General features: G+C 39.5%; 1 protein-coding gene across 1 annotated transcript in view; it reads right to left on the reverse strand.

The window, feature by feature from the left end:
- PREX1 (phosphatidylinositol-3,4,5-trisphosphate dependent Rac exchange factor 1) overlaps window positions 1-26,901 on the reverse strand; it is a 192,644-nt gene that overhangs the window by 94,590 nt on the left and 71,153 nt on the right. Inside the window, exons 3-8 of the mRNA XM_075176396.1 lie at window positions 22,817-22,939; window positions 12,324-12,428; window positions 8,377-8,478; window positions 4,340-4,501; window positions 2,120-2,253; window positions 1,406-1,521 (exon numbers count right to left, since the gene is read on the reverse strand). Coding sequence (XP_075032497.1) covers window positions 1,406-1,521; window positions 2,120-2,253; window positions 4,340-4,501; window positions 8,377-8,478; window positions 12,324-12,428; window positions 22,817-22,939 — 742 coding nt within the window. The remainder of the gene's footprint in view (window positions 1-1,405; window positions 1,522-2,119; window positions 2,254-4,339; window positions 4,502-8,376; window positions 8,479-12,323; window positions 12,429-22,816; window positions 22,940-26,901) is intronic.

Raw genomic sequence — 26,901 nt, forward strand, 5'->3', positions numbered from 1 at the left:
ATTAAAACAGCCGTTATTTGATTTACATTACACTACTTTCTCCCAATATTGTAACTAATTTAACACATGCAGGAATGGAGAATGTTGAATAATTAAGGAGAGATTAAACCCACATAATAAATTAAACTTAAACAGCATTAAATAACAAGTAGCCTATTCTGACACCATTCATTATCTGCTGTATTAATTACATGGCATTAATTAGCACAATCTGTGGCTTCAGCAGGGTTCCCCAACCATCCCTCGAAAAAATAACTTGTATAGCCATACAAAATACAATATATAACACCACGTGTTCTTCTAGTCATAAAATATTACTTCAGAGTAGCTGATGAGAAGCAAAACCAAGATAATCCCCATGAAGACCACTGCCATACCTGTCTGGTTACCCACTCAAAATATCACTTGCTTATCTACCACCCTAAGGTTATATAATCATCTGAGGAGATGAGACGGAACAGGGGTGGAATATATCCAGATAATTCCCACCTCTACTCCATCATATTACAATTAAGATGCTGACCCACTTCAACCCTTACCAATAACTCAACCACAGCAATTCTAGCTACTACCCCATACTATTAGTAACAGGAAGCCCTCCAACTTCAACCCTCACCAATACCTCAAACAAAACAATCTATTAATAAGAACCTACCCACCTACCTCAAACCTCACCAATATTTAAATCAGCACAATCCCCAACACTACTCCATCCTACTGATAGGAATCCCACCAGCCTCCACCTTCACTAATACCCCAAAAGCACAGCTTACCCCAGCACAAATCCATCCTATTACTAATAAGAACCCCCATCAATAACTCTCCAAACATTCCACCCTCATCAATACCACAAACCCTTACCAGTACCTCCATCCTCACCAATAACCCAAATACAGCAATCCTCACTACTCCTCTATCCTATTACTAATAAGAACCCCACCTACCCTCAACCTTACTGAAGTGTTTCCTCCCAAGCACATTCAGCCATCACTACAACTCTAACGCACTACCAAGAGGTTCTGAAGTAGTACAAAAATCTCAATTTATAAAGCTTGTTGTGAAATACGGGTAAAGCCCCTGTGCGTGAGCTCATCAGTCTTCATCCTGTACAAACAGTTACCTAGGAGACAGAAAAACAATCACACAAGCTCTAACAGAGCACTACCCCAGAGTAAGGGAAGATAAAACAGCACCACCCTCCTAAATAATGCCAGCTTTCTCTGACAGATAGAACATACAACACATATCAGTTTTGTCAGGTATATTTTATTTAGCAATACACAAGCTGTTCTATAGTTTAATAAGCAGGATTATCCTCACTTGCTGTTTAGAACTGCTGCATTAGCAGAGGTATTTTGAATAACCTGTTTTATAATAAATAGGCAGAAGCAATGACCGTAGCTACCTGTCCCATCTTCTACGTTCTCCACCTCCATGACTTCTGTATTGATTCTCCCTCGGAAAATGTACAAAGAGCCATTAATAGATTTGGTCCTTTTTGTTGATTTCTTCCCAGCGACCCTGGAAAAATAATTAGGGTGAGTCAGTGACCAATCTGAACCCTCTGAAAGTGTAGACATTGAAGATCCTTTAGCAGCTCATTAGACTGTGCGAGTAGCTTGTTATACCAGTGAAGCAAATAAAAAAAAAAAAATATATACAGAGAAACAGCTCTCTACTAGACAAATTATCAGATAGAAAAGTAGAATTGGTATGTAGATGATGTTCTATGTATTGTTCTATGCCTTTTTAACTGGTGCAAATTTTAGGACTTTGCTGTATGCGATAGTAATCGGTCAGATAATGGCTCTTATCAGGATACAATGAAAGTACCTGATTAGCATGATGAAACATAGAGAAGACCTTTAAGTATGTCTGTGACTTTCATGCAGTGGGGGTAGCCATTTTGTAAACCGAGCCAATGTTCATGAGAATATAAGCTATGGCTCATGCCTCAGTGATGTGACTAGTTCCATCTGACTTTAAAGACTGAATATTGGTTCAGAACACAAATAATAGCTTCCTGTGTGTGACTAGTCCACCTTACGTGATTGAATACAGCCGATCCTGCCCATGATACGGTATGAAATACGTCTAGTTCACAGCGCTTAGCTCTCACCTGGATTTTCTCTTGCAATAGACAAGTAAATTGTCGAACAGAAAGAACATGCGTTCTTGGATATTTCCAGCTGATATTTTGAGGAGCGTTCCCTGCAGCAGGAGCTGGGTACAAATGTCTGTTAGATTGGACCCCTGCAGGACGAAAATACAAGATTAATTTTGGATCACAAGCCCTTCTAGATGTCTCCAACTAAACAACTCCAATATTCCCATAGATTGTAAGCTTGCGAGCAGGCCCCTCTCAACTCTTTGTCTGTATTACCCAGTATTGTTTTATTACGGTTTTGGTTTCCAATTGTAAAGCGCTACGGAATTTGCTGGCGCTATATAAATATATGATGATGGTGATGATGACAATGGTACTGGGAGAATATGTTCAGTAGATGAATTCCAGCAGTTAGAAGAAGAGCCTACATTAGTCCTTAAGCTGTACTATTATGGGGAGCGGATTCCTTCCCTGGAGAGATTATTCACAACGACATTTTGAAACACATGTGCAAATTCGTATTTTATCAGTTTCATACATGTAACACTCATGTGAATATGTAACATGACTTGTGTTTAATAACTACTTAGAACATTCCTAGCTTTCAGCGGGCCTGAGTCATGAAGGAGAGCAAAGCATAAAGAAGGAGTAACTCTACACCTGGGCAAAACCATGTTGCATTGGAGGGAGAGGTAAATTTAAAATGTGGGGAAGGAAATAGTTAGGATAGGGCATGTCCTAGATCAACTTTACATTTCAGTGTATTTGTGTGCTACATGAAAAAACAGACAGTATTTCACTTATGTGCAAAATAATAAACTAATTTGCAACCCTTGCATTGTAACATGGTTTGTACTGGAGAAGATTTACTTTTTGCCTTACTTTCCTTAATAACTCAGGTCTAACGTGTTCTATCTCTTCACTGAGAGCTGTTGAGGTTTTAGGTTTCAAAACGGTCTGTTTCTCATCAAACTTAATCATTTCTGGAGCATCTTGACCGCCACAGAAGTTGAAGACAATTTGCATTAGGTCTTTTAAAAGTTTTATCTTTTGTTCGCATGAAATTATTCTGCAAATCAGAAACTATGCGGTTACTTTCACAGCGTTTAATTGTGTAGAAACTAGTAAGACATGATCACATAATATGCAATTTCTGCAAAAAGATCTACCAACTGTTCTTCATAATAAATATGTTCTAGACACAAAAATGTTGCTTACAGAACAATCAGAGCACTGTTTGTTTGTTTTTTAGGTGGCGAAACTTAAGCAGAAACAGAGATGGCAAGAGAGATATTTGAAAGCTACAGGAAATTGGTTACGTGTGGTCACTCACCTACCATGCACCATTAAGAACAAAATGCCTACGAAGAATGCTGGTTCATATGTAAGCCCACAAGTTAGTCAGTTCACCTGTCTTTCTCAAGCATCTCTCACATTAGGCAGACTATTTTGCAACTAAAACACCAATTTTCTATTGAGGAGACTGTACAGAATGACCCAAGCAATATAAACCACCCTTATGTCCTTGAAGCAGGTTTGTCTTTAGAGAAAACTTGAAACAAACTATGGTATTAAGGGACAAATAGCACATGATACTTGAATTCATACAATTTCCATGTACTTCAGAGAAATGCAAATGATAATGCTTTTAATTTTAAAAAACTTAGGAGCATATTAGCCCCATGATGTCTGGGTTCAATATAACTGTGTAAGGGCAATTACAACCATGGATAACATGCTAGATTTCCTGTTACGTGCTGTAAATTACTACAGTAAATTGCACAAGTCGTTGAGGTGTTCATCTGCGGAGCCCATCAGTTTTGTTTTCAAATGTATTGAACAAATGGTCACCGGACTGGAATGTTAGACCTGTAATTTTCCTACATAACCCAAATATGTGTAGTATTGAAGATCTATCCAAAAGCTTTCAATATGAGCCATACTTAAATGCAAATTACTGTTACAAGGAATAAGACTTTCTAAACTATATGATAGAGTTAGTGCTACGTCTCATGTACTGTATACAATTCTTAGTATCTGTCCTAATGCTGTAAGTGTGGACAACTGTACAGTAGAACTGCTCTTCTGCTTATTATGCTGGGTGTAATTCTTTACTATGTAGTATAAATGCTGCAGATGCACATGTCCAATAGCAACGACCCAAGGGAATGTCTTCATCTGCAGTTCTTAACCCCATAAATTGTAATTTAGTAAAACATATTTTAGCGTTACCTCCCATCCTTCTATGTGAGATTGTAATTGCTCCAGGACCTCCAGTTTCTCCATCTGTCTCTTTGTCTCATTGATGTTTGTACATACAGTCTTCATCGCCTGCAGGGCGCTGTTAACTGCTTGGTGGTCAGGGTGTTTTGCTGGGGTTCTCTTTGCCAGCTCCTGAGGGAGGATAACAAATCAGTTAGAGTTTAACAGAAAATAAAGCTGCTTGTGTGCAGGTATTACCATGTTCGTTATATATTTTGGCCACTGGAGGCACTGTCTCATTGATTTCTATGTCCGATAACTCATTTCACCTCGGTCAGGCAATCAGCGTGCCACTCCCACTAGTGATAACAAATGTAAATATGAAGATAAATGGAGTTCTCCTTGCAGGACAGAATGTGTTATGGCTTCAGGGCTTCCTGTTTTGACTACAAATTTGTAACTCAGAAACATTATTCTCCCTGAAGAATAATATGCACTTCCATTACTGTGTCACAGAAGTTAGCATCATAATGGAAGTAGGATAAGGCTTCTGACAGAACACGTGACACACTTTTCTATGTCAAAATCATTCTTATCTAACATGAAAGAATAAGATGGCAATAAACACAGTGTATAACACGCTTCCTGACAGTAGAAATCAATTTGGGTGACTGCAGCAATAACTATTCAGATACAGTGATGTTTGCCATCTGAGACACTGAATCTATGAATGCTCCAATTTCTGACTGAGAATGTGTTTATAAGTAAAGGAAGATGGATATAAAAAGAACACCAGACACATTTAAAGCAGATAAAGTAATGAGACAGATTGAAGTGAGTTAATAAAGCATCAGTTCAGCTATGAGATGTCTGTGATAGGGCTCATCCTTCACTGCTTGCTGCCATTTTCTAATTCACCCATGTCCTGGTGACGCCTGTGGCCATACAGTGTCCCCGGGGGGGGGGGGGGGGGGGGGCGGGGGGGAGGGGGGTTCATTTTTACAAGCACAATTACATGGCACAGTCAGCTTTAACTGGTTAAAAAAAACAAACAACACACAGCATAAATCAGGCCAATTTCTGTGAGTGTATTCCAATAACATGGTTTTGCTCGGCGAGAAGTAGAATAATATTGAATATTCATTAAAGGTAGTTGATATTATGCAAAGTTTTATTTATAAATAAAATGCATGTTTTATTTTTGGAGTTTCAGAGTGTTTAGCGCGTAATATATGATGTGACACCCAAAGTAAGGATATTGATATGAATTTTCTCTTTGTAGACAAACTGCTTACAAACGTTCTCTAAACATCTGGATGCAGCATGCGCTGGCATGACATCACTGGAGAGAAGAGCTGTAATCTGTGACAGCCTGTGTCACGCAGAGGTCAACGGGGAGCGGAGGAAACTTGACCGGCTACTGATAAGCGTACATCATCACAAAAGCCTGTGCTACAATGTAGCAGCTCTGTTTAAAGGCGTTCATTTCATACAAGAGGTCACTGCACACAAATGAGCTGTACACCATAGAAATCAAATCATGTGTTTTGTCATATGATTGGTTGCTATGTTTTCAACATATTTGTGCACACACACGTCACTACTGCAAAAAAACATTTTAAGTGGAACTAAACTGGAAATAATATTCTGCAATGGTGACTGTATAGTGACAATTCAGTCAGAGCCTGTAGGAGGCGCCACACTGACAAGGAAACTTTTCAGAGATGTATGTAATGTAATCTTGTAAACACCTGTACCCTCAACTCCTAACACCAGGCATGTGCTGGCAGAAATTCTGCACACTGCTTGGCAAGACCTTTGGGAACACGTTTAAATGGCTGGCACTGATTGAAAGACTTTGTTGCCTTCTGTAAGAACACAGACTAAAGGAATAGAACACTGAGCTGTAGACTTTCCATATCCACATACCAGACACCCAGAAACTATGCATATAAAAGCGATAGGGAAAGTCATTCTCTCTTTATGCAACAGAGAATGGGGTATTTTTTGAAATTGTGCCAGGATCTACCATTTATTGAGCTGGTCGGTAACAGATTTACAGTATGCAGAATAATCTCCAAAGAGGCTTCCCGCTGCTCTAAAGAATATTAAGATTCCTCTTAGAGGCTGGAGAGAATTTAAATCACCAGATAACTTCATGACATGTGCTCTTCGTCTTACGTCGATCAATGTGACTTTCAGATGAGCTAGCTGGGATTGTGTATAAAATCATTACGGTGACTCTATAGATGGAATAAATGCAAGGACCAATTTTGCTTTGCACTTCCTCCTAGAAGGGGTTTAGTGAATTTTCACTCTCTGCAAAATAGACAGACTTTACAGAACAGTTATGTGTGCACAAATTGTGCACATCGCATGAGATCAATAATCCCTATGACCATAGTTCAGTTGGATCTGCATGTATTGTGTGGTAAATACAGTGCAGTAATATCTTTTTGGGGTATATGAATTGAATGATGTATTTTTGCTGTCTGTTAGGATATCTGCATGTATGGAAAGCATTAAGTACATAGCAGACTGCCTCTCACTGTGATTAAGTGTCCTGAAAACTGTTGGGTTATGCAGACTAAAGAATGCGTACATCTGACAGTGTGTATGTATTTGCGATAACTGTCCCCCAAAGATTCTGGCTCGTTGTCCCAAGAGCTGAAGTGAACGCAGACCAAGTCAATCTGTCGTGCGAAATATGGGCACCATAAAAACAAAAGCAGAGGTGCAAGACAACTTTCATTCTATATTTTAGTCACTTTTCCACCAGTGGATGTTTCCCACACATAATGATAAAAAAAAGAAAGAAAGAAAATATTAGACAAGTATCAGCACTGATAAACACAGCTGTGCAGCCTTTGAGTTTCAGCAAAAACAGGAATTAGAAAAAGCGGAATTTCTTCATAATGGAATGCAAACCAACCTCATTTCCTGTGGTTTATTTATAAAAACAGCAACATCACCGATTCCTGCACATATGCAAGTTTTCATGATTTCTTTGCAGGAATAAACAGTATTCATTGTACAATTAAAATGACTAGTTTGCTCGGGAGAGAAAGGGTGTGATCATGACTCCTTGCACACATATTCATATGTATCCCTGTCTTGCTCTGTTCCACCACTGAAGTTACCAGGTGCCACCCAGGTGGCCAGAGAATGTCTCACATACATACCTGACATTGAGAAGATGTGAAGGACATGCACAGAAGACATGAGAACATAGCTTGTATCTACCTCAGGTTTCATAATTATTCTTCAAACAGCTTTCAAATGAATATATAAACAGTGTGAGCTACAGGTCAGGCAACATTTGCCAACCATTGTGTCCATTTGGGAACAGAACCAGAGTGAAAGCTTTTGATTCACATTCTCGCTAACTCTCTTAATCCACACATGACATCAACTGAATTTGGTGCTATCTTCTGCAAATTTTTAGAACCAAAAGCTGCACCTGACATGGGAAACCTGCCCAGCTATATCTAACAAGCTATCCATAGCCTACACAGTCAAACACAGGCACCAATGGGCACTTTTTAACATGAACAACCCTACGTTACCTTAAGGCTCTTAGTGCAGCCTAAGAATTGTACACCAGTTACATTGATACACAGTACTTGCTTCAAATCTGCTGTTTAGTTGTTGGAATAACTAGTTTTCGGTGTCTGACTTTCACAGATCATTCAAATCTTAGCACTTTCACGTTTGTAAGGAATAATTACATAATGTTACTGGGCAGCTGGCAGCTCATGTTAAACTTCCACAATGTTACACAAGAGGATTATGGCCCTGAAATTGTAAAGGGTATGATATAATTAATCCAGTTCATAAATGATTTATGTGATGGCCTGGAACAAACATAAAGACAGTTAGAGTGCTCAGTGATATCAGTGCCAGGTCATGTATGGAGCGCGATATTGCCTCAGCTGTCCAATCACAGCTGACATAACCAGGACAATATCTCTTCACTTGCATAGGCTTCATGACTTTTAGAGAAGTTAGCCAATTCATTGTTGGAAAAAGTGGAAGGAAACAAATTGGGGAATTTATTCTAAAAGTACCTTAAGGAGTAGCGGATACTTGCAGATTCTCTGAATCGGAGTCAGCAGATAACCCTCGAGTGGGATGTCTGTCGTCTTCCTCCCGCCCAGCAGCATGCAGCTCTGGAATGACACAACAGATCAATGTGAGGAGATTATACTGTCCTGAATCAGAGTCATGTTATGTTTGCAATTAATTCAGGGAGAAATCATCAAGAACAAAAAAATGTGGGTGCAATGTTTGGTCCATATTAGGTGAGGAAATGAATGCTGCCATTAATAAAATGACAAATGAAGGAATTGATCAATAAGTGTATACAACTATGTTTGCAGCATTCCCATTTTATGTAAGTTTTGTCAGCACAATCATGGTCTTCAGCCGATCACCTAATCTCCAGCTCTCGGGTCAATTTGGTGACACCTTCAGAGGACCAGACTGTGGTCAGTTGGTACAATCATACAGTCACTGACTGGCCACATTTTCCATCAAGCAAGATCCTAAAGAATCCAGGAGATGTTCACTTTATTTGTAAGGTTGAGCAACCTAATACACTTCAAGGTCGTATGGCGAGGCCCTCTAACCTTTGGAAGGGCCGCGCATTACCCTTAACCACAGTAATAAGTTAAAATAATACATTTAGTCAAAGAAAAACATCTATCTGTAATAACATATCAGCAAGCAGTTTAAACAAGTGCTACAAGCTATAACAAACAAATATGTTGCCCATCACTAATTTACACAGACCATGTGAAATAGAACGCAAAACAAATTAACCCAACATTCCACAGCTGTTAGTATCTGCAAGTGGTGATAATATATGATTTACTGCACCTGGACACAACAGATTTACAGAATAAACCAATTAGTATATTATTCACAGTAATACAAAGACTTTGATATAGGGCTCTGTCTTATAGTCTCTGTAATACCTTTTTTTTACAAAGATATAAAAAAATAACTGTCTAAATGGCCAGATCTATCCAGATCACACGTGAGGAGAAATTAGAACATGAGCCTGTAAAAGTTTCAGGAGTTTGCCAGAACAAAAGATATATTATATAAAGTGGTAAGTAACAGTGGCTGATAAACAGAGCTTGCACTCAGCTATACAGCTAATCTAAATAAAAGAAAATGTCAAACATTTCTACTTCTGTCAAGGTTCGGGGACTATATATTTATGAGTACTACAGGGTGCCTTTTATAATTGGATCACATTGTATTCCGGAGTTAATGTTCATATGCAACCAAGTGGTCAGGCCCTCAACTGACATAAGTGGAATGCCTATGCCCGGTAGAAACAACGATGGAATAAAATCTGAACTATGTTTTGTTGTGTCCAAAGCCTGTTTATTCTGCACTGACGTTTAGCGTAACAAGTGATACATTTGTCAGAAAAAAACCCAAAAACCTATAAAACATCTGTGTTTACGTGAGGAAAATAAGACCAAGTGATACGCTGGAGATTTCATTCCGCCAACTAATACAGCCCCTTAGCAGCGATGATGAGAAACACATGGATCCCATTTAGATTTAAGGCAATCTATTTTAAGAAGTGAAATGTAATCTCAACTAACCGTCTTGCAAAGTATTAAAATGTGACTCTGATAAAGCACTGGTTGTTACAATGATATAACACATACATGCCCACTTTTATGATTGCTCCCCCGGGAGATCCGGGGGAGAAGTCGTGTGATATGGGGTAGGAGGAGGGCGTGGTGACATTTCACGTCACCGGAGCTTAATGATGCGATTAATCCCTGCCCCCTCCATTCACTGCAGTGAATTTCGCCAAATTTCGGGAGTTTTGCCTACTCTTCTGGGAGTCCGTGAGGACTCCCCGAAATTCGGGAGCCTCCCGGGAATTCCGGGAGAGTAGGCAGGTATGATATAACAGACGCCATCTACTAATATGTGCACATTGTCCTCACTGACTAAACAATACCCAGAGTCCTTTGCAGCAGTCTTGGATCTTCTCTTGGGGGTGCTCTATGTGTTAATGTCACATATTTATTAGTAATTAATCCTAAAATAATAGAGTAACAACTGAGAACCTAGTCCCATGTTTAAAGGGACAATCTTAAAATATTTTTCATGATTATATTAGGGAAAAAATGTAAAGCTCAGCTACAAGCTTAAGACTGCACACCATATTTTTTTTTCACTTGATGAAGAATATGGTGCAAAGTTCTACTTAACATGTAAATACAACTCTGATAGAAAGTCATATATATCCTCCTCAAGCTTATGTTTTAATGTACAGAGCATTGGAGGAGTTCCACAGTACTCTACAGATATACCAAATGTACTATGACCTTCATCAAGCAGTCTCAAAGGTCAACTGATGCTTCCGATTTAAGTCAAGAGCTGTAGTCAAGACTGCAATAAAATACACAATACAATAAAACACACCCCCAAACTTTGGATTTCTTATGCTTCTGTAAGGCTGGTGGATGGAAGAATGTTCCAAAGAAACGGCCTGCAATTTCCTAATGTTTGGCAATTATGTTTAAATGAAGACAAAATGCATAAATTAATTTGTTAACCAACCTCTCAACATATTTCAGTTAACATTTTAACATTGCACAGCACTGCGGAATATGGAGGTACTATGCATAATTAAAACGTAATAGTAATAACTGAAGAACTTGTAATGGGTGTTTTGTTTGTGACGAATTATGAAAAATAATGAAATAAAATAAAACAAAACTCCTTGCAATAAAGACACTTTATGCCAGCAGCCTGATCCCCATTTTCAAATTCAGACTCTCAGTCATCAATCAGGATGCTGCATAAATTAACATATATTATATGGTCTTCCCAGAGAAACTAAAGAGTTTGGGGGTCACTGACTGGACGAGCACAGCTTCAATAGCCCAGTTCCCAGGACTTTTGCATGTTAGTTGAGCCACAAAAACTTAATTATATCTGTGCATGGCTCTCCATCAGTTCATACTCATTGACTATAACGTATGGGTGCAGTGTCAGCTTATTTGCACACCTAGGGGTAAATGTATCAATATGCGGGTTCTTCAACACCCGCGTGTTCAGCCTCTTCCGCGATTAAATTTCAAGCGGCGCTGCATTGTAAAGGGTTAACTTCCCTTTACAATGCAGCGCCGCTTGAAATTTAATCGTGGAAGAGGCTGAATACGCGGGTGTTGAAGAACCCGCATATTGATACATTTACCCCCTAATGTCTGTTGTCTTCCTCCAGCTCTGGAAACTTGGGCAATGGCAAATAACATTTTTATTTCCAGTAGTACTGGATAAAAAGTAAAAAAAAATAAAATAAAAAAGTAAAAAAAAGGCCATATACTTTAGCCGGCAATAGGGATTTTTACCCTTTGATAAGTCATCCTCCAGTAGGAGCACAAAGACAAGGAGGCCAGTAGGTAGCTTCCAGATGTATTGCACCCAGCAAAAGCAAAAAATAGAAAAAGACCAGCAGGGCACAATGGTCTAACACCTCTCCAGTTAATATGCCACAGACTGAACCACTGGCACCTGAGCCAAATGGTAATATTTCTAGGGAAATTCCTGATGAAGCCTGGTGCTCTACAGACAGGACTTTAGAGCCCATCCTATGATTATCCTACAAGGGAATGACTGCAGGTTAGTGCTTCTTAATTATCTTAAACACTAGGGACACATTCATTTTGGCGTTAGACTCCTGACACTACAAGAAAAGAAAGATAACTACTCAAAAAGGAACAGCCGAAAATAGGAGCATACCCCAATTACCTGTTGAATTTTAATAATTGGACGAAGGTGGTAATCATTTCTGTACACTATAATCAGTTGCAATGAGATTAATACGCCATAATATACCAAAGCTAGAGATCCACTGGTTGCCAAAAGCAAATTTAACACAATGCTTTTTTAATTGTGAGATCAATGTTAAATATTATTAACACTGTACGATTATTTATGAAATTTTGGAAACGAAGCATTAACGTAGGCAACTCACCAGAAGAAACGCTCGGACGTTTGGGATTTTGTTTAATTCCATTAATAGTCTTAGGGCTTTCTCGTGATTGCTGCAATACTCCTCATACACACAGAAACGCTCCTTCTGCAAGAAAGAAACAGAAAAAATAAGTATTAACAATATAATTTTCAACCTGGAAATGCAACATCTAACTGTTCAGATAACAATGAGGGGACAAAACATTGATTAATACCAGAATTGGCAATAAGAATGTCCACCCCAAAAATATAATAAACGTTCATTTATAAAGCTGACTTTTTCATAGTGTAGTATAACTACAGGCAATTATGGGTAAGACTGCAATTATTTTGCATATGAAGTAAGTCTAACAACATCACACACATAGATCAGTTTTACTACCTTACACACTTATAGTAATGACACACAGGAAAACTACACTTTCAGCATGAATGGAAACAAAATTACCAGCTTTTCTCAGTATTTTTTTTTTATTGTGCAACACATGTATGTTTTAGCACTCTCACATCTGAGAGTTGCATTGTACAAAACTGATTGCTCTGTATCGCTTAGCTATAATTTTTTCATCTTTAAGTTTGTTTCCTTAGGTCAGATCACCTATTCCATTCTGGTTTCACAACTGGAAATCTATCAGAACATGTTTACAGCAAGAGAAAGTGTTTAACTGCATATGATGTATATGAAGGGCTAAGCTAACATGTAGCATCTAAACATCAACAGCACAGAAAAGTGATTCAGGAACTCTCCTATATATCAAACAAAGTTCCTATATCCAAATTGTTTCTCATATTTTGGTTGATATCTTTGCTGACTGCAAAAGCAATAACATCCGCCATTCAAATTGATACATAAAGTTACAGAATGACTTACAGATAATCTATGATGTTTTACTGAATGAGTTATTGCTCCTTAAAATAACTTAATACATTAAATCAGAAATGTGGGTACATTGCGCCATCCCTACAATTTAAGTATTCTGAGAATTCTCATTGATTCTTTGACTGTGAAAGAGAGATGGGTATTACAGTCTCACATTCCACCCGGACCCCTTATGTGGGCACAGTAATAAGATATTACTATATCAAAGCACTTATCAGATGACAGGTATAACTAGGATTTGAGGGATGGGATAAGTCTATCCAGAAACTGAATCCAGCAAACACAGCTCACATCAGACTCCCTGTCCTTAAATCAATAACAAAGGATTAAATTCCATAAACGCTCTCACTACAAGCAGAAACACATCAGTGCATGCCCCAGCCCAGGGAACCTGAGAAAATTATTTGGCATGTTGCTGCCTTAAATATCTAATGTCAGCTGATCCAGAAATTGCTGGAGCCCATACTGCTTTTGTACTTTTAGAACTTGTTATAATTTCAACCTCCATATTTTAGATGATCTAATTTCAATTAGCACCTACACATTCCCCCTACCCCAACACACATACACAAACTCCCACCACCCCCAAAATAATCCACACACATACTATCCACACATACAACCAGACACAACCTCCCCACCAACACACAAGCTCTCCTCAGTACACTGTTACCAGATAGGTATTCCATACTGCTGCAGAATACCATACTGGTTCACAGGCCTATCTAAGTACTAATGAGAAGCAAGATATCAAGATAATTATTCTGGAAGACAGAGGATCCTCTTGTGGAAAGTGGAGACTCACTTATCATTATTAGATTTCCAATCTTCAGACAACCAACCTTTATATAATGTATTAAGCGTTTCACCCCATTGTGCCACACAAAACTTCTATCAGTTTCCTGCTATTGGCTGTTGGGGTAGAGTGGGAGGCACCAGTTGCTTATTAATTATGTCCCTGAGTAATATTGATCTATAGTTCCATTCTTTACACCTCAAATGGGTTTTCTGTGATGGTTTCCTGTCCACTTCCAAAAAACGGTTTAGAAAATATTGTCCCCAATTCTGTGTTATCATTACAATATAGGATTATAAGGACAATGGTCTCTCATTTAGAGATTATGTCCATTTGAGGAGTGTAAATATACACATTTCAGTACTGCTCATGTGGGTATCCATATATAGATTTCAGAGTACCTTAGATTTGCAGCCTTACGTCTGGAGAAGTGGAACGGGGCGGGCAAGTGTAAGTGGAGTACAGAAAGTGTGTTTACATGTAACCTAATGAGACTTGGATACATCCCCACATGCCTGGTTTAAAGATATGTTATGATGACACCAACAGCACTATCAAGCCGCTATTAATCGCTCTTCTTGGTGACAGTACTTCATTGATTAGCATTGTAGCAAGATTACATCAATGTCACGGTCACCTAGTCAGATTTCTTATTTGTCATTTCCATTTGAACTAGTGCAGGAAAGAATAATCACATTGGATATATTCATCTGTAATTGACAGATGTGAGGGGTGTTTGTATTTCATTACATGTTATATGGAAACGCAACATTTATTGATAACACTGTCAATTGTGTATATGACACATCCTTACATGACATTGTGTACAAATAATGTGACTTTTACATTATATCATGCTGCATCTCTTCACTATGGTTGGATAGAAGTATAAGAATTTGTATGCCTGACATAGAACTATTGCTGTGTTATGAGTTGGACATATCTTAAGATAAATGTGACTCAACATTCACACAAGTCTGCAATTTTTGCAACATTCTTTGTATGCCTACGTTCAGGATGCAAAATCTGTCAAACTCTGACCCAATATGTCCAACTGTGACAAATCATCACTCTTCTGTCACCATTTCACAGTTATGTTTAGTGAGGAGTGATGGTAATGAGCTAAGGCAGTGGATTCCAAACTTTTTCAGTTTCAGGCACCCTTAGGGTCTCCAAATTTTTTTCAAGGCACTCCTTAGCCAAAATAATTACCAAGTAGTCCCCCGCCTTGCTTACCACTGGCCCTGGCTGAGGCACCCCAGGGAACCACTGAGCTAAGGCCATCACAAGAAGCTAAACACTCTAATTGCCATTCTACTTGATCCACAGCTTTTCTTCCTATAATAACCTCTGTCTAGTTACATAGGCTGGGAGCTACTACATATATCTGCTGTGTGTTTCACTCTGGATAAAAGCTTGGAGCAAAGTGGTCCGAAATAACCACAAAACAACTGGTACAGGTATAACTTATTAACCAATGAGTGGGAGTGAAGACATTGGCATTAATCTCTGCATTGCAGGATTTCTGGGGAGTAGCTGGATAGCAGTTTCACAGTAAAGTTCTCCTTTTCTCCTAATCAAAATTAAAACCTAAAAAACAAAATAAAACCCTTTATTATCACAAATGATGGCCTAATGGTGCATTACAAGGTGATTTAGGGGTGATGGTGCTCTGGTTCTTACACAAATAGTGCACAACTGATGTGAAGGAGTTCTCTGTACAGCGCTGCGGAATTAGTGGCGCTATATAAATAAATGACGATGATGATGATGACAACCAAGATTGCTGTCTTTTCAGGGATAATACCATCCTCCCTCTCTGTTATACTACTACCTTATTCATAATGTTGACGCCAAGTGGCATTTTTACCGGCCAGTTGGAGACCCTGCGCAGCTAGTGAGTGAGTGCTTCAGCCTTTACAAGAGATGGGGCCAATGTGCAGACAGATCTACTGAGCTGACAGAACCATTACTCTCAATACTCTTACATTCCAGTTCAGGGTTTTCCAAACAGACTTCCTGCTCTATGTCCATCCAAAGGGATTACGAGAAATCTGGCCAGATAGTCCTCCTCCTCATGTCAGCACACAGGACACTATTTCCATAGGAAATGCAGGGGTGATTTTAAAGGTGACTTACAGGAAAGAGATCTGTGTGCATGTGCGTGAGCTATTGTTGTGTGTGCATCATTTTATTATCATCCTGTGTGTCTCTGCCGGAGCTGTGCTACCAAACTTTGATTTACCTAACAAAATTTTATATTTCTCCTTTCAATTTCTTAAAGGCAACTACACCACAAATTGGAAATGTTCAGATATGAGCCAAAACATACTGGTAGGTTAACTGACTTTTGTCGAAATTGACACTTAGGGCTAGATTTACTAAGCTGCAGGTTTGAAAAAGTGGGGATGTTGCCTATAGCAACCAATCAGATTCTAGCTGTCATTTTGTAGAAAGTACTAAATAAGTGAAAGCTAGAATCTGATTGGTTGCTATAGGCAACATCCCTACTTTTTCAAACCCGCAGCTTAGTAAATTTAGCCCTTAGTGTGTTTGTGTCCTTGTTGTAGGGAATATAGATTGTAAGCTCTACTGGAGCAGGGATTGATGTGAATGATTAAATATTCTCTGTAAAGTGCTGTGTAATATATCACCACTATATAAATAACGGTTAATAAATAAATAATGAAGGTAAAATCACATTGCACTGTAGTTCTGTTACCGTCCCTACCCGCTATAGACAGCTTTAGACAGGACAATTCCAATTTTAGGTGATTAACCATCGCCCCAACTTTTGGGGGACTGTACTGTAGTTCTGACTGCTGGACCTGTTAGGGGGTATATTGCACTCTCAGAGTTTCCACATGCACCTGCCACTGGTGCATTAAGCTTTTCCAGACTTAACTTTACGGAAGAGGATAGGGAATGAGGGCTGGGTGCGGTCTAGAACCTTTAAGCTGTGACATTATCTTGTGTCCAATATTAAGTGACCATGACCCCTCTCGAGTGTATGAAATCTAAAGTTGGGGTTTATGGAAATAGGATCTCATATATGCCAAAAAGCTGAGACTGCTTATCGGTGACATCACTGGCCCCATGCCTGTGTATGAATCAACCCTGCAGCACACTTCTGCAAAGCTGTAACTGTGTGCCTACTCTCTTAGTGAAGTACCTCCTCCTAACATGACTGCATGAAGTGTGAGAGGGGGCATGGTGGGCATATCTAGCTATAGAGACCTCCCTCCAAACATAGCAGTCTACTGCAGAGGAGTGAGAGAGCATGGTGGACATATATGCTTTACTACAAACACACCTGCTATTTAATGTATATTATTCAGCTCAGTAATGCACAACCTTTCACATATATAAATGTTTAATAGCTTTACTCGCTCTTTAACTTTACCATTAGCCCCAGTCTACATGTGTGCACACACCTAACATTTCCCATGGTCATCATAAATCACAAACACCACAAAGCACTACCACATTATATACAGGCTTACTGTCATTAGACAGATGCTTTATAAAGCCAGTGGAAAATGTATCCATATAGATCTGTACAACAGACCCAAAAAAGGAACAGTTTTCAAGGAGAAAGGGACAGGTATATTTAGGGCTAAGAGAGGACAGTTGGGGCATATCCTCACTTTTTTAATCACTGTTTATTAAAATTATATATTAAGAATACTGGGTAACAAATAATACAACCAGAAATTGCACGCATAGCAAAAAAAAAGAAGAAAAAAGAATTGTGAACTTTAAGCTATGCGTTCTCGGCCTCACCCTACTAACATAATTGGTGATACAATTGTACAGTATGCTGCAGCTAGCTATTCAGCCTGCTAATAACTGAGGGCACATGACTGCAAAGGACAAGTGTGCTAAACATGTGGAGAGTTCATCTTCAGGTTCCTCTCCAGGCCTACAGAGAATGTGCTAAATATATGGGGATCTCATCTCTGGGTCACTTTCCACAACTGAGGAGAACACATTGTACACACAGCATGTGGGGATCGCATCTACAGGTCATTCTCCAAGACTGAGGAGAACACATCGTACGCCAGGCACATGGGAGTCTCACCTCCAGGTAATTATCCAAGACTGAGGAGAACACATCAAAATGCCAAGCAGGTGGGGGTCTTATCTCCAGGTCACTCTCCAAGACTGGAGAACACATCGTACGCCAGACACGTGGGGGTCTCGCCTCCAAGTCATTCTCCAGGACTGAGGAGAACAGAATCGTATACAGAGCATGTGGGGAGTCTCCAAGTCTCTCTCTAGGACTGCAGAGGACACATATACTAAACATGTGGGGTCCAATCTTCAGGCTACTCTCCAGAGACATATCATACTAATCAGATGAGTCTATGTAACTTCCCAATGCAATTGGGAAAAAAAACAAAAAACTGTTCAGGATTTATTAGATTTAACAACATGATCATCATTCTGTTATATTAATCTCACAAAGCCTTTGGGATGTTGATGTTATTGTAGATATGCCCTGTTTGACCAGAACAACAATAAAAACAATAAAAAAAACTTGTTTGCTTTTTAATTTTACTTTATGAATTTAGCTCTCCAGTTCTGGAATTCACCACTTCTAAGAGATAGAAGGATCTAACATTTAGCATTCAAAAGGTTAAGTTGTTTTCAAGACCTACGTTTTATGCTGCAATATTTAAAGTAGAAGGCCTTTAGCAAGATCTGAGATGGATCACAAAACACAGATAAGATGCTATGCAGGATCTATGTACGAGCCCCATAACAGTGTATTTATGCTTTGCAGATTACCAGGGTCAGAACTCTATTTGGGAAACATGAATTTTGGTTTGATCACCTGACATGAATAATACTGCACGCGTTTGGCAAATAGACCACTGTGCTCAGAGCCAGGAAGTATGAAACATCTGGCTTCATACAATCATTCTTGTGTTGGAGAACAATGAGAGGACTGACACTGATCCTGGAGAGAGGAGCAGATGTTCTTTCAGGGATCAGAGCCATGCCCAGGTTATAGAGAAATTGCACTGGACAACAAATCCATCAGGCTGGTCATATTGCAACAGGATCTTGTTGTGGGGTTGTGAAGCTGTGAAATGGGGGTCGGTGTAATAACCTATTACTATATCTTCCTATACAGCCTAGAGAAATAGAATCAGCAAATACTCTGGAACATGGCTGTTACACTGTACACAACTATACAGCTTAACAAATTCAGCAAGCAGATATGGGGCTGTACATTCAAATCCACAGAAGGCAATCATTTCCCTTTTGTTAAGGTGGATAAGAATACACGCTCATATATGGACTAAGACATACAGTCAGGGCCAAAAGTTTTGAGAATGACACAAATATTATTTTTCACAAAATCTGCAGCTTCAGTTTTTATGATGGCAATTTGCATATACTCCAGAATGTCATGAAGAGTGATCAGATGAATTGCAATTAATTTCAAAATCCCTCTTTACCAGGACAATAAACTTTATCCCAAAAACATTTCCACTGCTTTTAAGCCCTGCCACAAAAGGACCAGCTGACATCAGGTCAGTGATTTTCTCGTTAACACAGGTGAAAGTGTTGACGAGGACAAGGCTGGAGATCACTCTGTCAGGCTGATTGAGTTAGAATAACAGACTGGAAGTTTTAAAAGGTGGATGGTGCTTAAAATCATTACTCTTCCTCTGTTAACCATGGTTAACTGCAAGGAAACATGTGCAGTCATCATTGTTTTGCACAAAAAGGGCTTCACAGGCAAGGATATTACCGCTAGTAAGACTGCATTTAAAATCAACCATTTATCGGATCATCAAGAACTTCAAGGAGAGAGGTTCAATAGTTGTGAAGAAGGCTTCAGGGCGCACAAGAATGTCCAGCAAGTGTTAGAACCGTCTTCTAAAGTTGATTCAGCTGCGGCATTGGGGCACCACCAGTGCAGAGCTTGCTCAGGAATGGCAGCAGGCAGGTGTGAGTGCATCTGCATGCACAGTGAGGCAAAGACTTTAGGAGGATCGCTTGGCATCAAGAAGGCCAACAAAGAAGCCACTTCTCCCCAGGAAAAACATCAGAGACAGACTGATATTCTGCAAAAGGTACAGGAATTGGACTGCTGAGGACTGGGGTAAAGTAATTTTCTAAGATGAAACCCCTTTCAAATTGTTTAGGGCATCTGAAAGGAAAGGTGAGCACTACCATCAGTCCTGTGTCATGTCAACAGTAAAGCATCCATTCATGTGTGGGGTTGCTTCTCAGCAAAGGGAGTGGGCTCACTCACATTTTTGCCTAAAACCACAGCCTTGAATAAAGAATGGTACCAAAATATCCTCCAAGAGCAAGATCTCCCAACCATCCAAGAACAGTTTGGTGATGAACAATGCCTTTTCCAGCATGATGGAGCACCTTGCTATTAGCCAAAAGTGATAACTAAGTGGCTCAGGGATCAAAACATCAAAATGTTGGGTCCATGGTCAGGAAACTCCCCAGACCTTAATCCCATTGAGAACTTGTGATCAATCCGCAACAGGCAGATGGACAAACAAAAACCCACAAATTCTGACGAACTCCAAGCATAGATTAGGTAAGAAGAGGCAGCCATCAGTCAGTATGTGGCCCAGAAGTTGATTTACAGCATGCCAGGGCGAATTGCAGAGGTCTTCAAAAAGAAGGGTCAACACTGCAAATATTGACTTTGCAAAAACTTAATGTAAAAGTCAATAAAAGCCTTTGACACTTGTGAAATGCTTGTAATTTTACTTCAGTATACCATAGCAGCATCTGACAAAAAGGTCTAAAAACACTGAAGCAGCAAACTTTGTGAAAATCAATACTTGTGTCTTTCTCAAAAAACTTTTGGCCATGATTGTATATCACACATTGGTTATAAAAATGTGCATCTTTGCATAAATATATTAGAGATAATGTAAAAATAGAATGCTGTAGATATTGCACAGAAAATCAACATTATGCAGGCAAACAGTTTAAATAAAATAAATTCTCAGGGCATTTTTTTTTTTATTTTAATACCTTTGAATTTTTTCAATTGTTTACATTTTTCTAGGACACATCAAAATAATAAAAGTAGTATGTACATGGTAGGTTCAATTAAAACTCCCTTACATATAGTGCAAAGTGAAAATAAAGCTCTACCGCTGGCAAGCAATAGTGTAATAAAGCGACTGGGGAAAATTGTGTATACAATTTTTCCCCAGAGCAATTTCCATCTCTAAGTGATCCTCCAGTGGGGTTAGTTTTATGTCAGTGTGTAAATCTGATCATTCAGACCTCTTTCTAATAATCGAACCAATTGTCAATATGGACACGCGTGGGGAAGAAACACAATGTATTCTTGTCAACAGATTACTGTAAGCAAACACCAGTGTGCCAGCCAAAATCAGCAAGATCTTGCAATAGGCCCCCATATATACGGCAATATCAGGAAAATGTGGTCTAAACTTTCACATATAAACAATGAAGGGAAAAATAAGTAAATAAATTGTTTAGTATTAATCTGCTATTCCATGCAGTCAGGGAAGGAACAGCGCATCGCTGGACCATAGCAAAATTTAGGCAGTGGCCCAAAGATGCCGTTCTTGCCACACATGTTCCCCATCAATAGAGCAGAGTAGGGGCCTATTCAGAGCATGTGCGTTCCATTGAATGTATCACTCAGAGGAGGCATCTGAGCCCACTATGGATAAACCACTGACTGCACCCCTGTTTGGAAGTTAAGTATTACACCACATTACAGACAGCTGAAGGCTCCACCACATCTAACACCAAGTCTTGATAGGATTTCCTACAGGTAAAATTGAGTGCCTGTGACATCATTGGTCCTGCCTCCATGCATGAATCAACCAATCTTAATCACCACCTGGTCAGGATCTGGCAAAAAATATAGTCAGACAATGGGTTACTCTCGAACTGCATTCATTGTGTCCCATAAGATCTGTGTGTCTCCAAACTGGACAGAGATGAAGGTGTCCTGCATTTGGGTTAAGAGGACTCCTCTCTTGTAGGCACCGTTATGCTGTCAACGCAATGTATAAGCAACAGAATCAAACATATGTTTGGCCAATCGGTTCTCGTGCTGATCAGTTGAAACACACTGGTCTTATAAATGCTATTGCAAGATGACTTCACACAGGCCGATAGGAGATATTTGGCGACAGGATTTTCAACCATCTGGCAATAATGGCAAGTCAGAGTTATAATCCCTAGCCACAGCATTTGCCTTTGCTTTAAATATCTTGTGTGTAAAAGTAATCTGTAAAACATCCCAGCATTTATCCCCTCAGTATGAAACTGTGTCTGGATAATCTAAGATTACTAATATTATTTAAATCTCATGTCCACCTTATCCATGATAAATACATACATTATCTATTTTTAGAACTCCTATATCTGTCTTGCTAGAATTCTTGCTAATAAAGTCTCTGCCACTGACTGTGACAGTTATTCCTGTATATTATTGTATCTCCACAGGGCAGATAGCTCTACATGATGTGTTATTAGATTGGCACTGACTTGTTTCTACTAAACAGTTAAGAGTTAATAGCAAGTGTGAAGTGAACAGCTGCTAAAAATAACGGCTCGCTTGTTGTTCAAGAACTATAGGGATCAATCAGCAGTGCACATTGTCTCTAACTTTCGCACCGCGGAGACTCCTCTGAATAAACTAACAAGAGGCTGATTAGGATTACAGAAGCAGGTTATACATTGATAAGTGAAGCCGGCAGTGGATCAAATTTCTGAAATTTGTACAAGAAACAAATGGAGAGGAAGCTGCTTGTCACAGATAACAAGTGAAACATTTGCTACTCACAAATTTCAAGAAAACATTTCCCAGCTCATGCTGTGATTGAGGCTCAGGCTGGAGGCTGCTCTCCAGCGTTTCCAGGAATTCCCGATGCACTTCCAGAATGTCTTCAATATTGGAGAATAAAATCTGGAGGAAGAAGAGGCAGTGGAATGAGGATATGCTCATTCATATTATAATATTAATATATATATATATATATATATATATATATATATATATACACATACACACACATACATATACATGTATATGTGTGTGTATATATATATATATATATATATATATATATATATATATATATACACACATATATACATATATACACACACACAAACACATATTTTTCAAAAGGACACAATGAGAATCATCTAAGCCAGGACACCACATCACTAATTAACATGTCTCATTTGCACCTAAATCTTCATCGCCCTAATCCAATCCCTTACCTGTTGCTTTCATCTTCACAACATCGCCAGAATCAGACTTGTTCCTCCCCTTTTGATGGCACCAAAATTCTCATCTACTCTCCAAACATCTCGTCTCCATTATAGCATCCTCCTCTTAACTGGCCCCGCCCTTAACCGCCTCTCTGCCTCAATCTATCTGCGGTAAAATTGATCTTTCTCTCTTGCCAGTCCACTTATGCCTCCCCTCTCTACCAAACCTTACATTGACTTCCTTTCTCTTAGGGATGCCTATTCAAATTCCTCATCCTCACTACTCAACTCCCTAAAGCTCAAACTCTTCACCCTACATATTCCCTCCCACCTTCTCCAGTCGGCCAACGACTGCCACCTCACCTCCCTTCTGGTAACCATATCTCACTCCTATCTTCAAGACTTCTCCAGGGCAACTCCCCACTTCTGGAAAGCTCTCTCACCCAACAGCTGACTCTACCACAACTTGAAAAGCTTTAAACGTTCCATAAAACCCAACCTGTTCATTAAAGCCTATCTATATTGCTCTACTTCGCTGCTATATCCCTCCATCGACCCCCTCCCCATCTGCATTATACTATGTAACCTCCTCTCGGTAACCCCTATATTGTTTTCTTTGGTACTTGTTATGTTATATTATGCATTCATCAACAGCAGCTATTTATAGAGCACCACTAATTCCCCAGCCCTGTACAGAGAACTCACAGACATCAGTCCCTGACCCTTTGGAGTTTACAGTCTAAATCCCCTAACATATATACACATACACACAGAGACACCGAGAGAGACTAAGGTCAATTTAATAGCAACCAATTAACCGACTAGTATGTTTTTGGAGTATGGGAGGAATTCGGAGCACCGTGAGGAAACCCACGCAAACACGGGGAGAACATACAAACTGCACACAGATAAGACCATGCATTGCCAATTGCATTATGTTATGTCATGTTTAGTACGTCATGCCACTTGTTTACCCATTTTGTCCTACCTACTGCACAGTGTTGCTGAAATCTTATTATTTTCCAAAAGTTCTCTTCATCCCACATTCATCAACGTTTAAAGTTGCAATTGCATAAAGGGAACATTAAAGGCTGTATTTATTTGTAACAGCAGAATTCTCAAATGGATCTCTGTACCACACATTCTTTATGCATCATAAATAATACCCATTCTACTTTAAAAACAGATTTTGAATAGATTCCCATCACCAAAAACATCTAACTGTACATTTCTGTTATACACAAATATTTACAAAACGTAACAGAGACTGAAGATCATGGGACCCTGTTACATAGAGAGTTTACAATATCTAAAAAAAAAAAAAAAAAGAGACGCTGGAACTGGTAACTAGTAATAACATTATTTTAAGAGATCTTTTGTTGTATTGTTCAGAGCAGCAATAGTCTGCGCAAACTACTGAGATTGGGGATGGACCATCAAGTACTGGAGCATGCGATTGAACCACTGCACTTACAATGGTACAGATTATGTTCTCTGTAACTCCCCTACAGATGTAATTAATTAGTGATAATAAATGGAAATATGGGCCTAAATCAAAACTGTGTAAATCAATATATAGAAGTTTGCTGACCGTATATTGAGGTAAATATTCTGCTGGATTTTGTGGAATGTAGAACCAAGGCTTGTTCATGAAATGATCCACTTTTTGCTTTGTCCCTAATTACTGGGTGTCTGTAATCTAAGAAAAAATCAAGAGCACCGTAATGCCTGCTGCTTCCAGCCCTAGAGGTAGGAACAGCGGGGTATAAGCAACGGAAAGGCTATATGGAGACAAACAACGTGAGGGTATCTGAGGATCAAGAAACGGGATGCCAATAGGAATCCTGACATTGCAGCACATGCTTTAAATCCAATACCACCAGAGCTGTTACAAACATAAAAGAAGAGGCCTGGGGAACATTACAGCGTCTTTGAAGCCTCTTATGTGGCTTCAGGCTGCGCTCCCAATAAAAGCCTTACACAGAATCATGCATGTTCCACATTCAATGGGGCTTCAGTAAAATGGAGACAGCTGGGTGGTTCATAGTCTGTCACTTGCAGAACGAAAAACTTTCATTCTCTGGAGAGCACAATGCAGATTTCATCTCAGCTGCTGTTCACAAAGGCTCCTTGCTGCATGGCTGCATAACCAAGAAAGCACATTCCCCCGGTCACATTCTCAGCAATACACTGGGACTTCTGTCTGTGCTGAGCAGGTGCATTCTGGAGTAAGGATGAGCAATGCACCAGGACATCAACAGACATGTTCACATGGAAGACTCATCATAAATGAATGTATTAACACTGAAGATTAATAAACCGCTGAATCCACAGATAAAGCAGGGATTCAATCAGCGCTTTATGCCCCATAGAGGTCTCGTCACATTTGGGTTTATTTGTATTCTCAGAAAGCACAACCCAGAATCGAATCTGTGTCCACAGAGGTTAAAGGGTACCAGTGACAGATCTCAGTCACATTAGAACAGGCAACTATTTATCAGAACAAAATTATAAACAATACTTCAGCAGAAAGTCTCACATGAAACATAGCATAAAAGTAAAAACAAAACAGAGATGTAAATAGATGATTAATCTAACCAATCACATATATTGAAGACAGCTTTGCTTGTGTTGAAGTATTTTAGGTTTGTTAAATGTCAAACCCTGCAGGTTAAGTGTTGAAACACTTAACCAAACATTGCTGCTTCAAATTAGGAGTAAAAGAAGTCGCACTGACGTTAAAATCTCTTGACGGACACCTCAGTAGTCGGACTCATTTGCGGTCAGCATCCTGCATCAATCGGACATCTGCAACTTCGGTATACAGGAAAATCTGCTTTTCTTTATATCGTTTTTTTAGATTCGTCTTTTATTTGGAGGACTTCTCGGTGTCGTTATGGTGGTAATCGTAAAAACGATTACAACCGGCCGGTTCTGTAACCCACACTGTGCCACTCCACTGAGATGTTACTAAGCTCAATCTTTATATGAGTAAAAAAAGGAATAATTTACAGCCACCATAACTGAAATGTCCCTCCATCCTGCAAATACTCACAATAGCACCATAATAAATGATAACACCAATGGCCATAACCCTTATTTCCAATTTTAACCTTAAGAAGTGGAGAGCCAAGGTGGCCACAAATACTGTGCTCAACACCAAACTCCAAGGGCTGTGCCCAACCAATCAATCCCCCCCCCCCTTCCCGAGGCTCAGTACCGGTGACAACCATAACCAGGGAGATAATAACCCATAACCCGGGGAATAATAACCCATAACCCGGGGAATAATAACCCGTTTCACAGGTCAGGAACCCTTCAGGACTACTGTTCAGATCTGGACAAGGTACTGCTTCTCCCTTCCGCTCACCCTCACTATTCATAACCACCAATGCAGGGCTTCCTGACATTCCTGTTATTCTGCCTACTCCCACTACAGTGGAAATCTCGCAGTTTCTCTCCCTGGCTCAGCAAAATTTCCCACGCACGCAGAATGGCCACAGGACCAGGGCCAGATTTACTGCTAGGGTGGCCCTAGCTGTAAATGCGCCTGAATGTCCGCCTGCCATCCCCCGCTGCCGCTTGTCGGCCTGTATGAGAAAAATAATTGCAGCCGGGGAATAAAAATAAAAAATAAAATCACCTGCGGTG

This window comes from Mixophyes fleayi, chromosome 6 (genome assembly GCF_038048845.1).
Source record: "Mixophyes fleayi isolate aMixFle1 chromosome 6, aMixFle1.hap1, whole genome shotgun sequence".
Lineage (NCBI taxonomy): Eukaryota > Metazoa > Chordata > Amphibia > Anura > Limnodynastidae > Mixophyes > Mixophyes fleayi.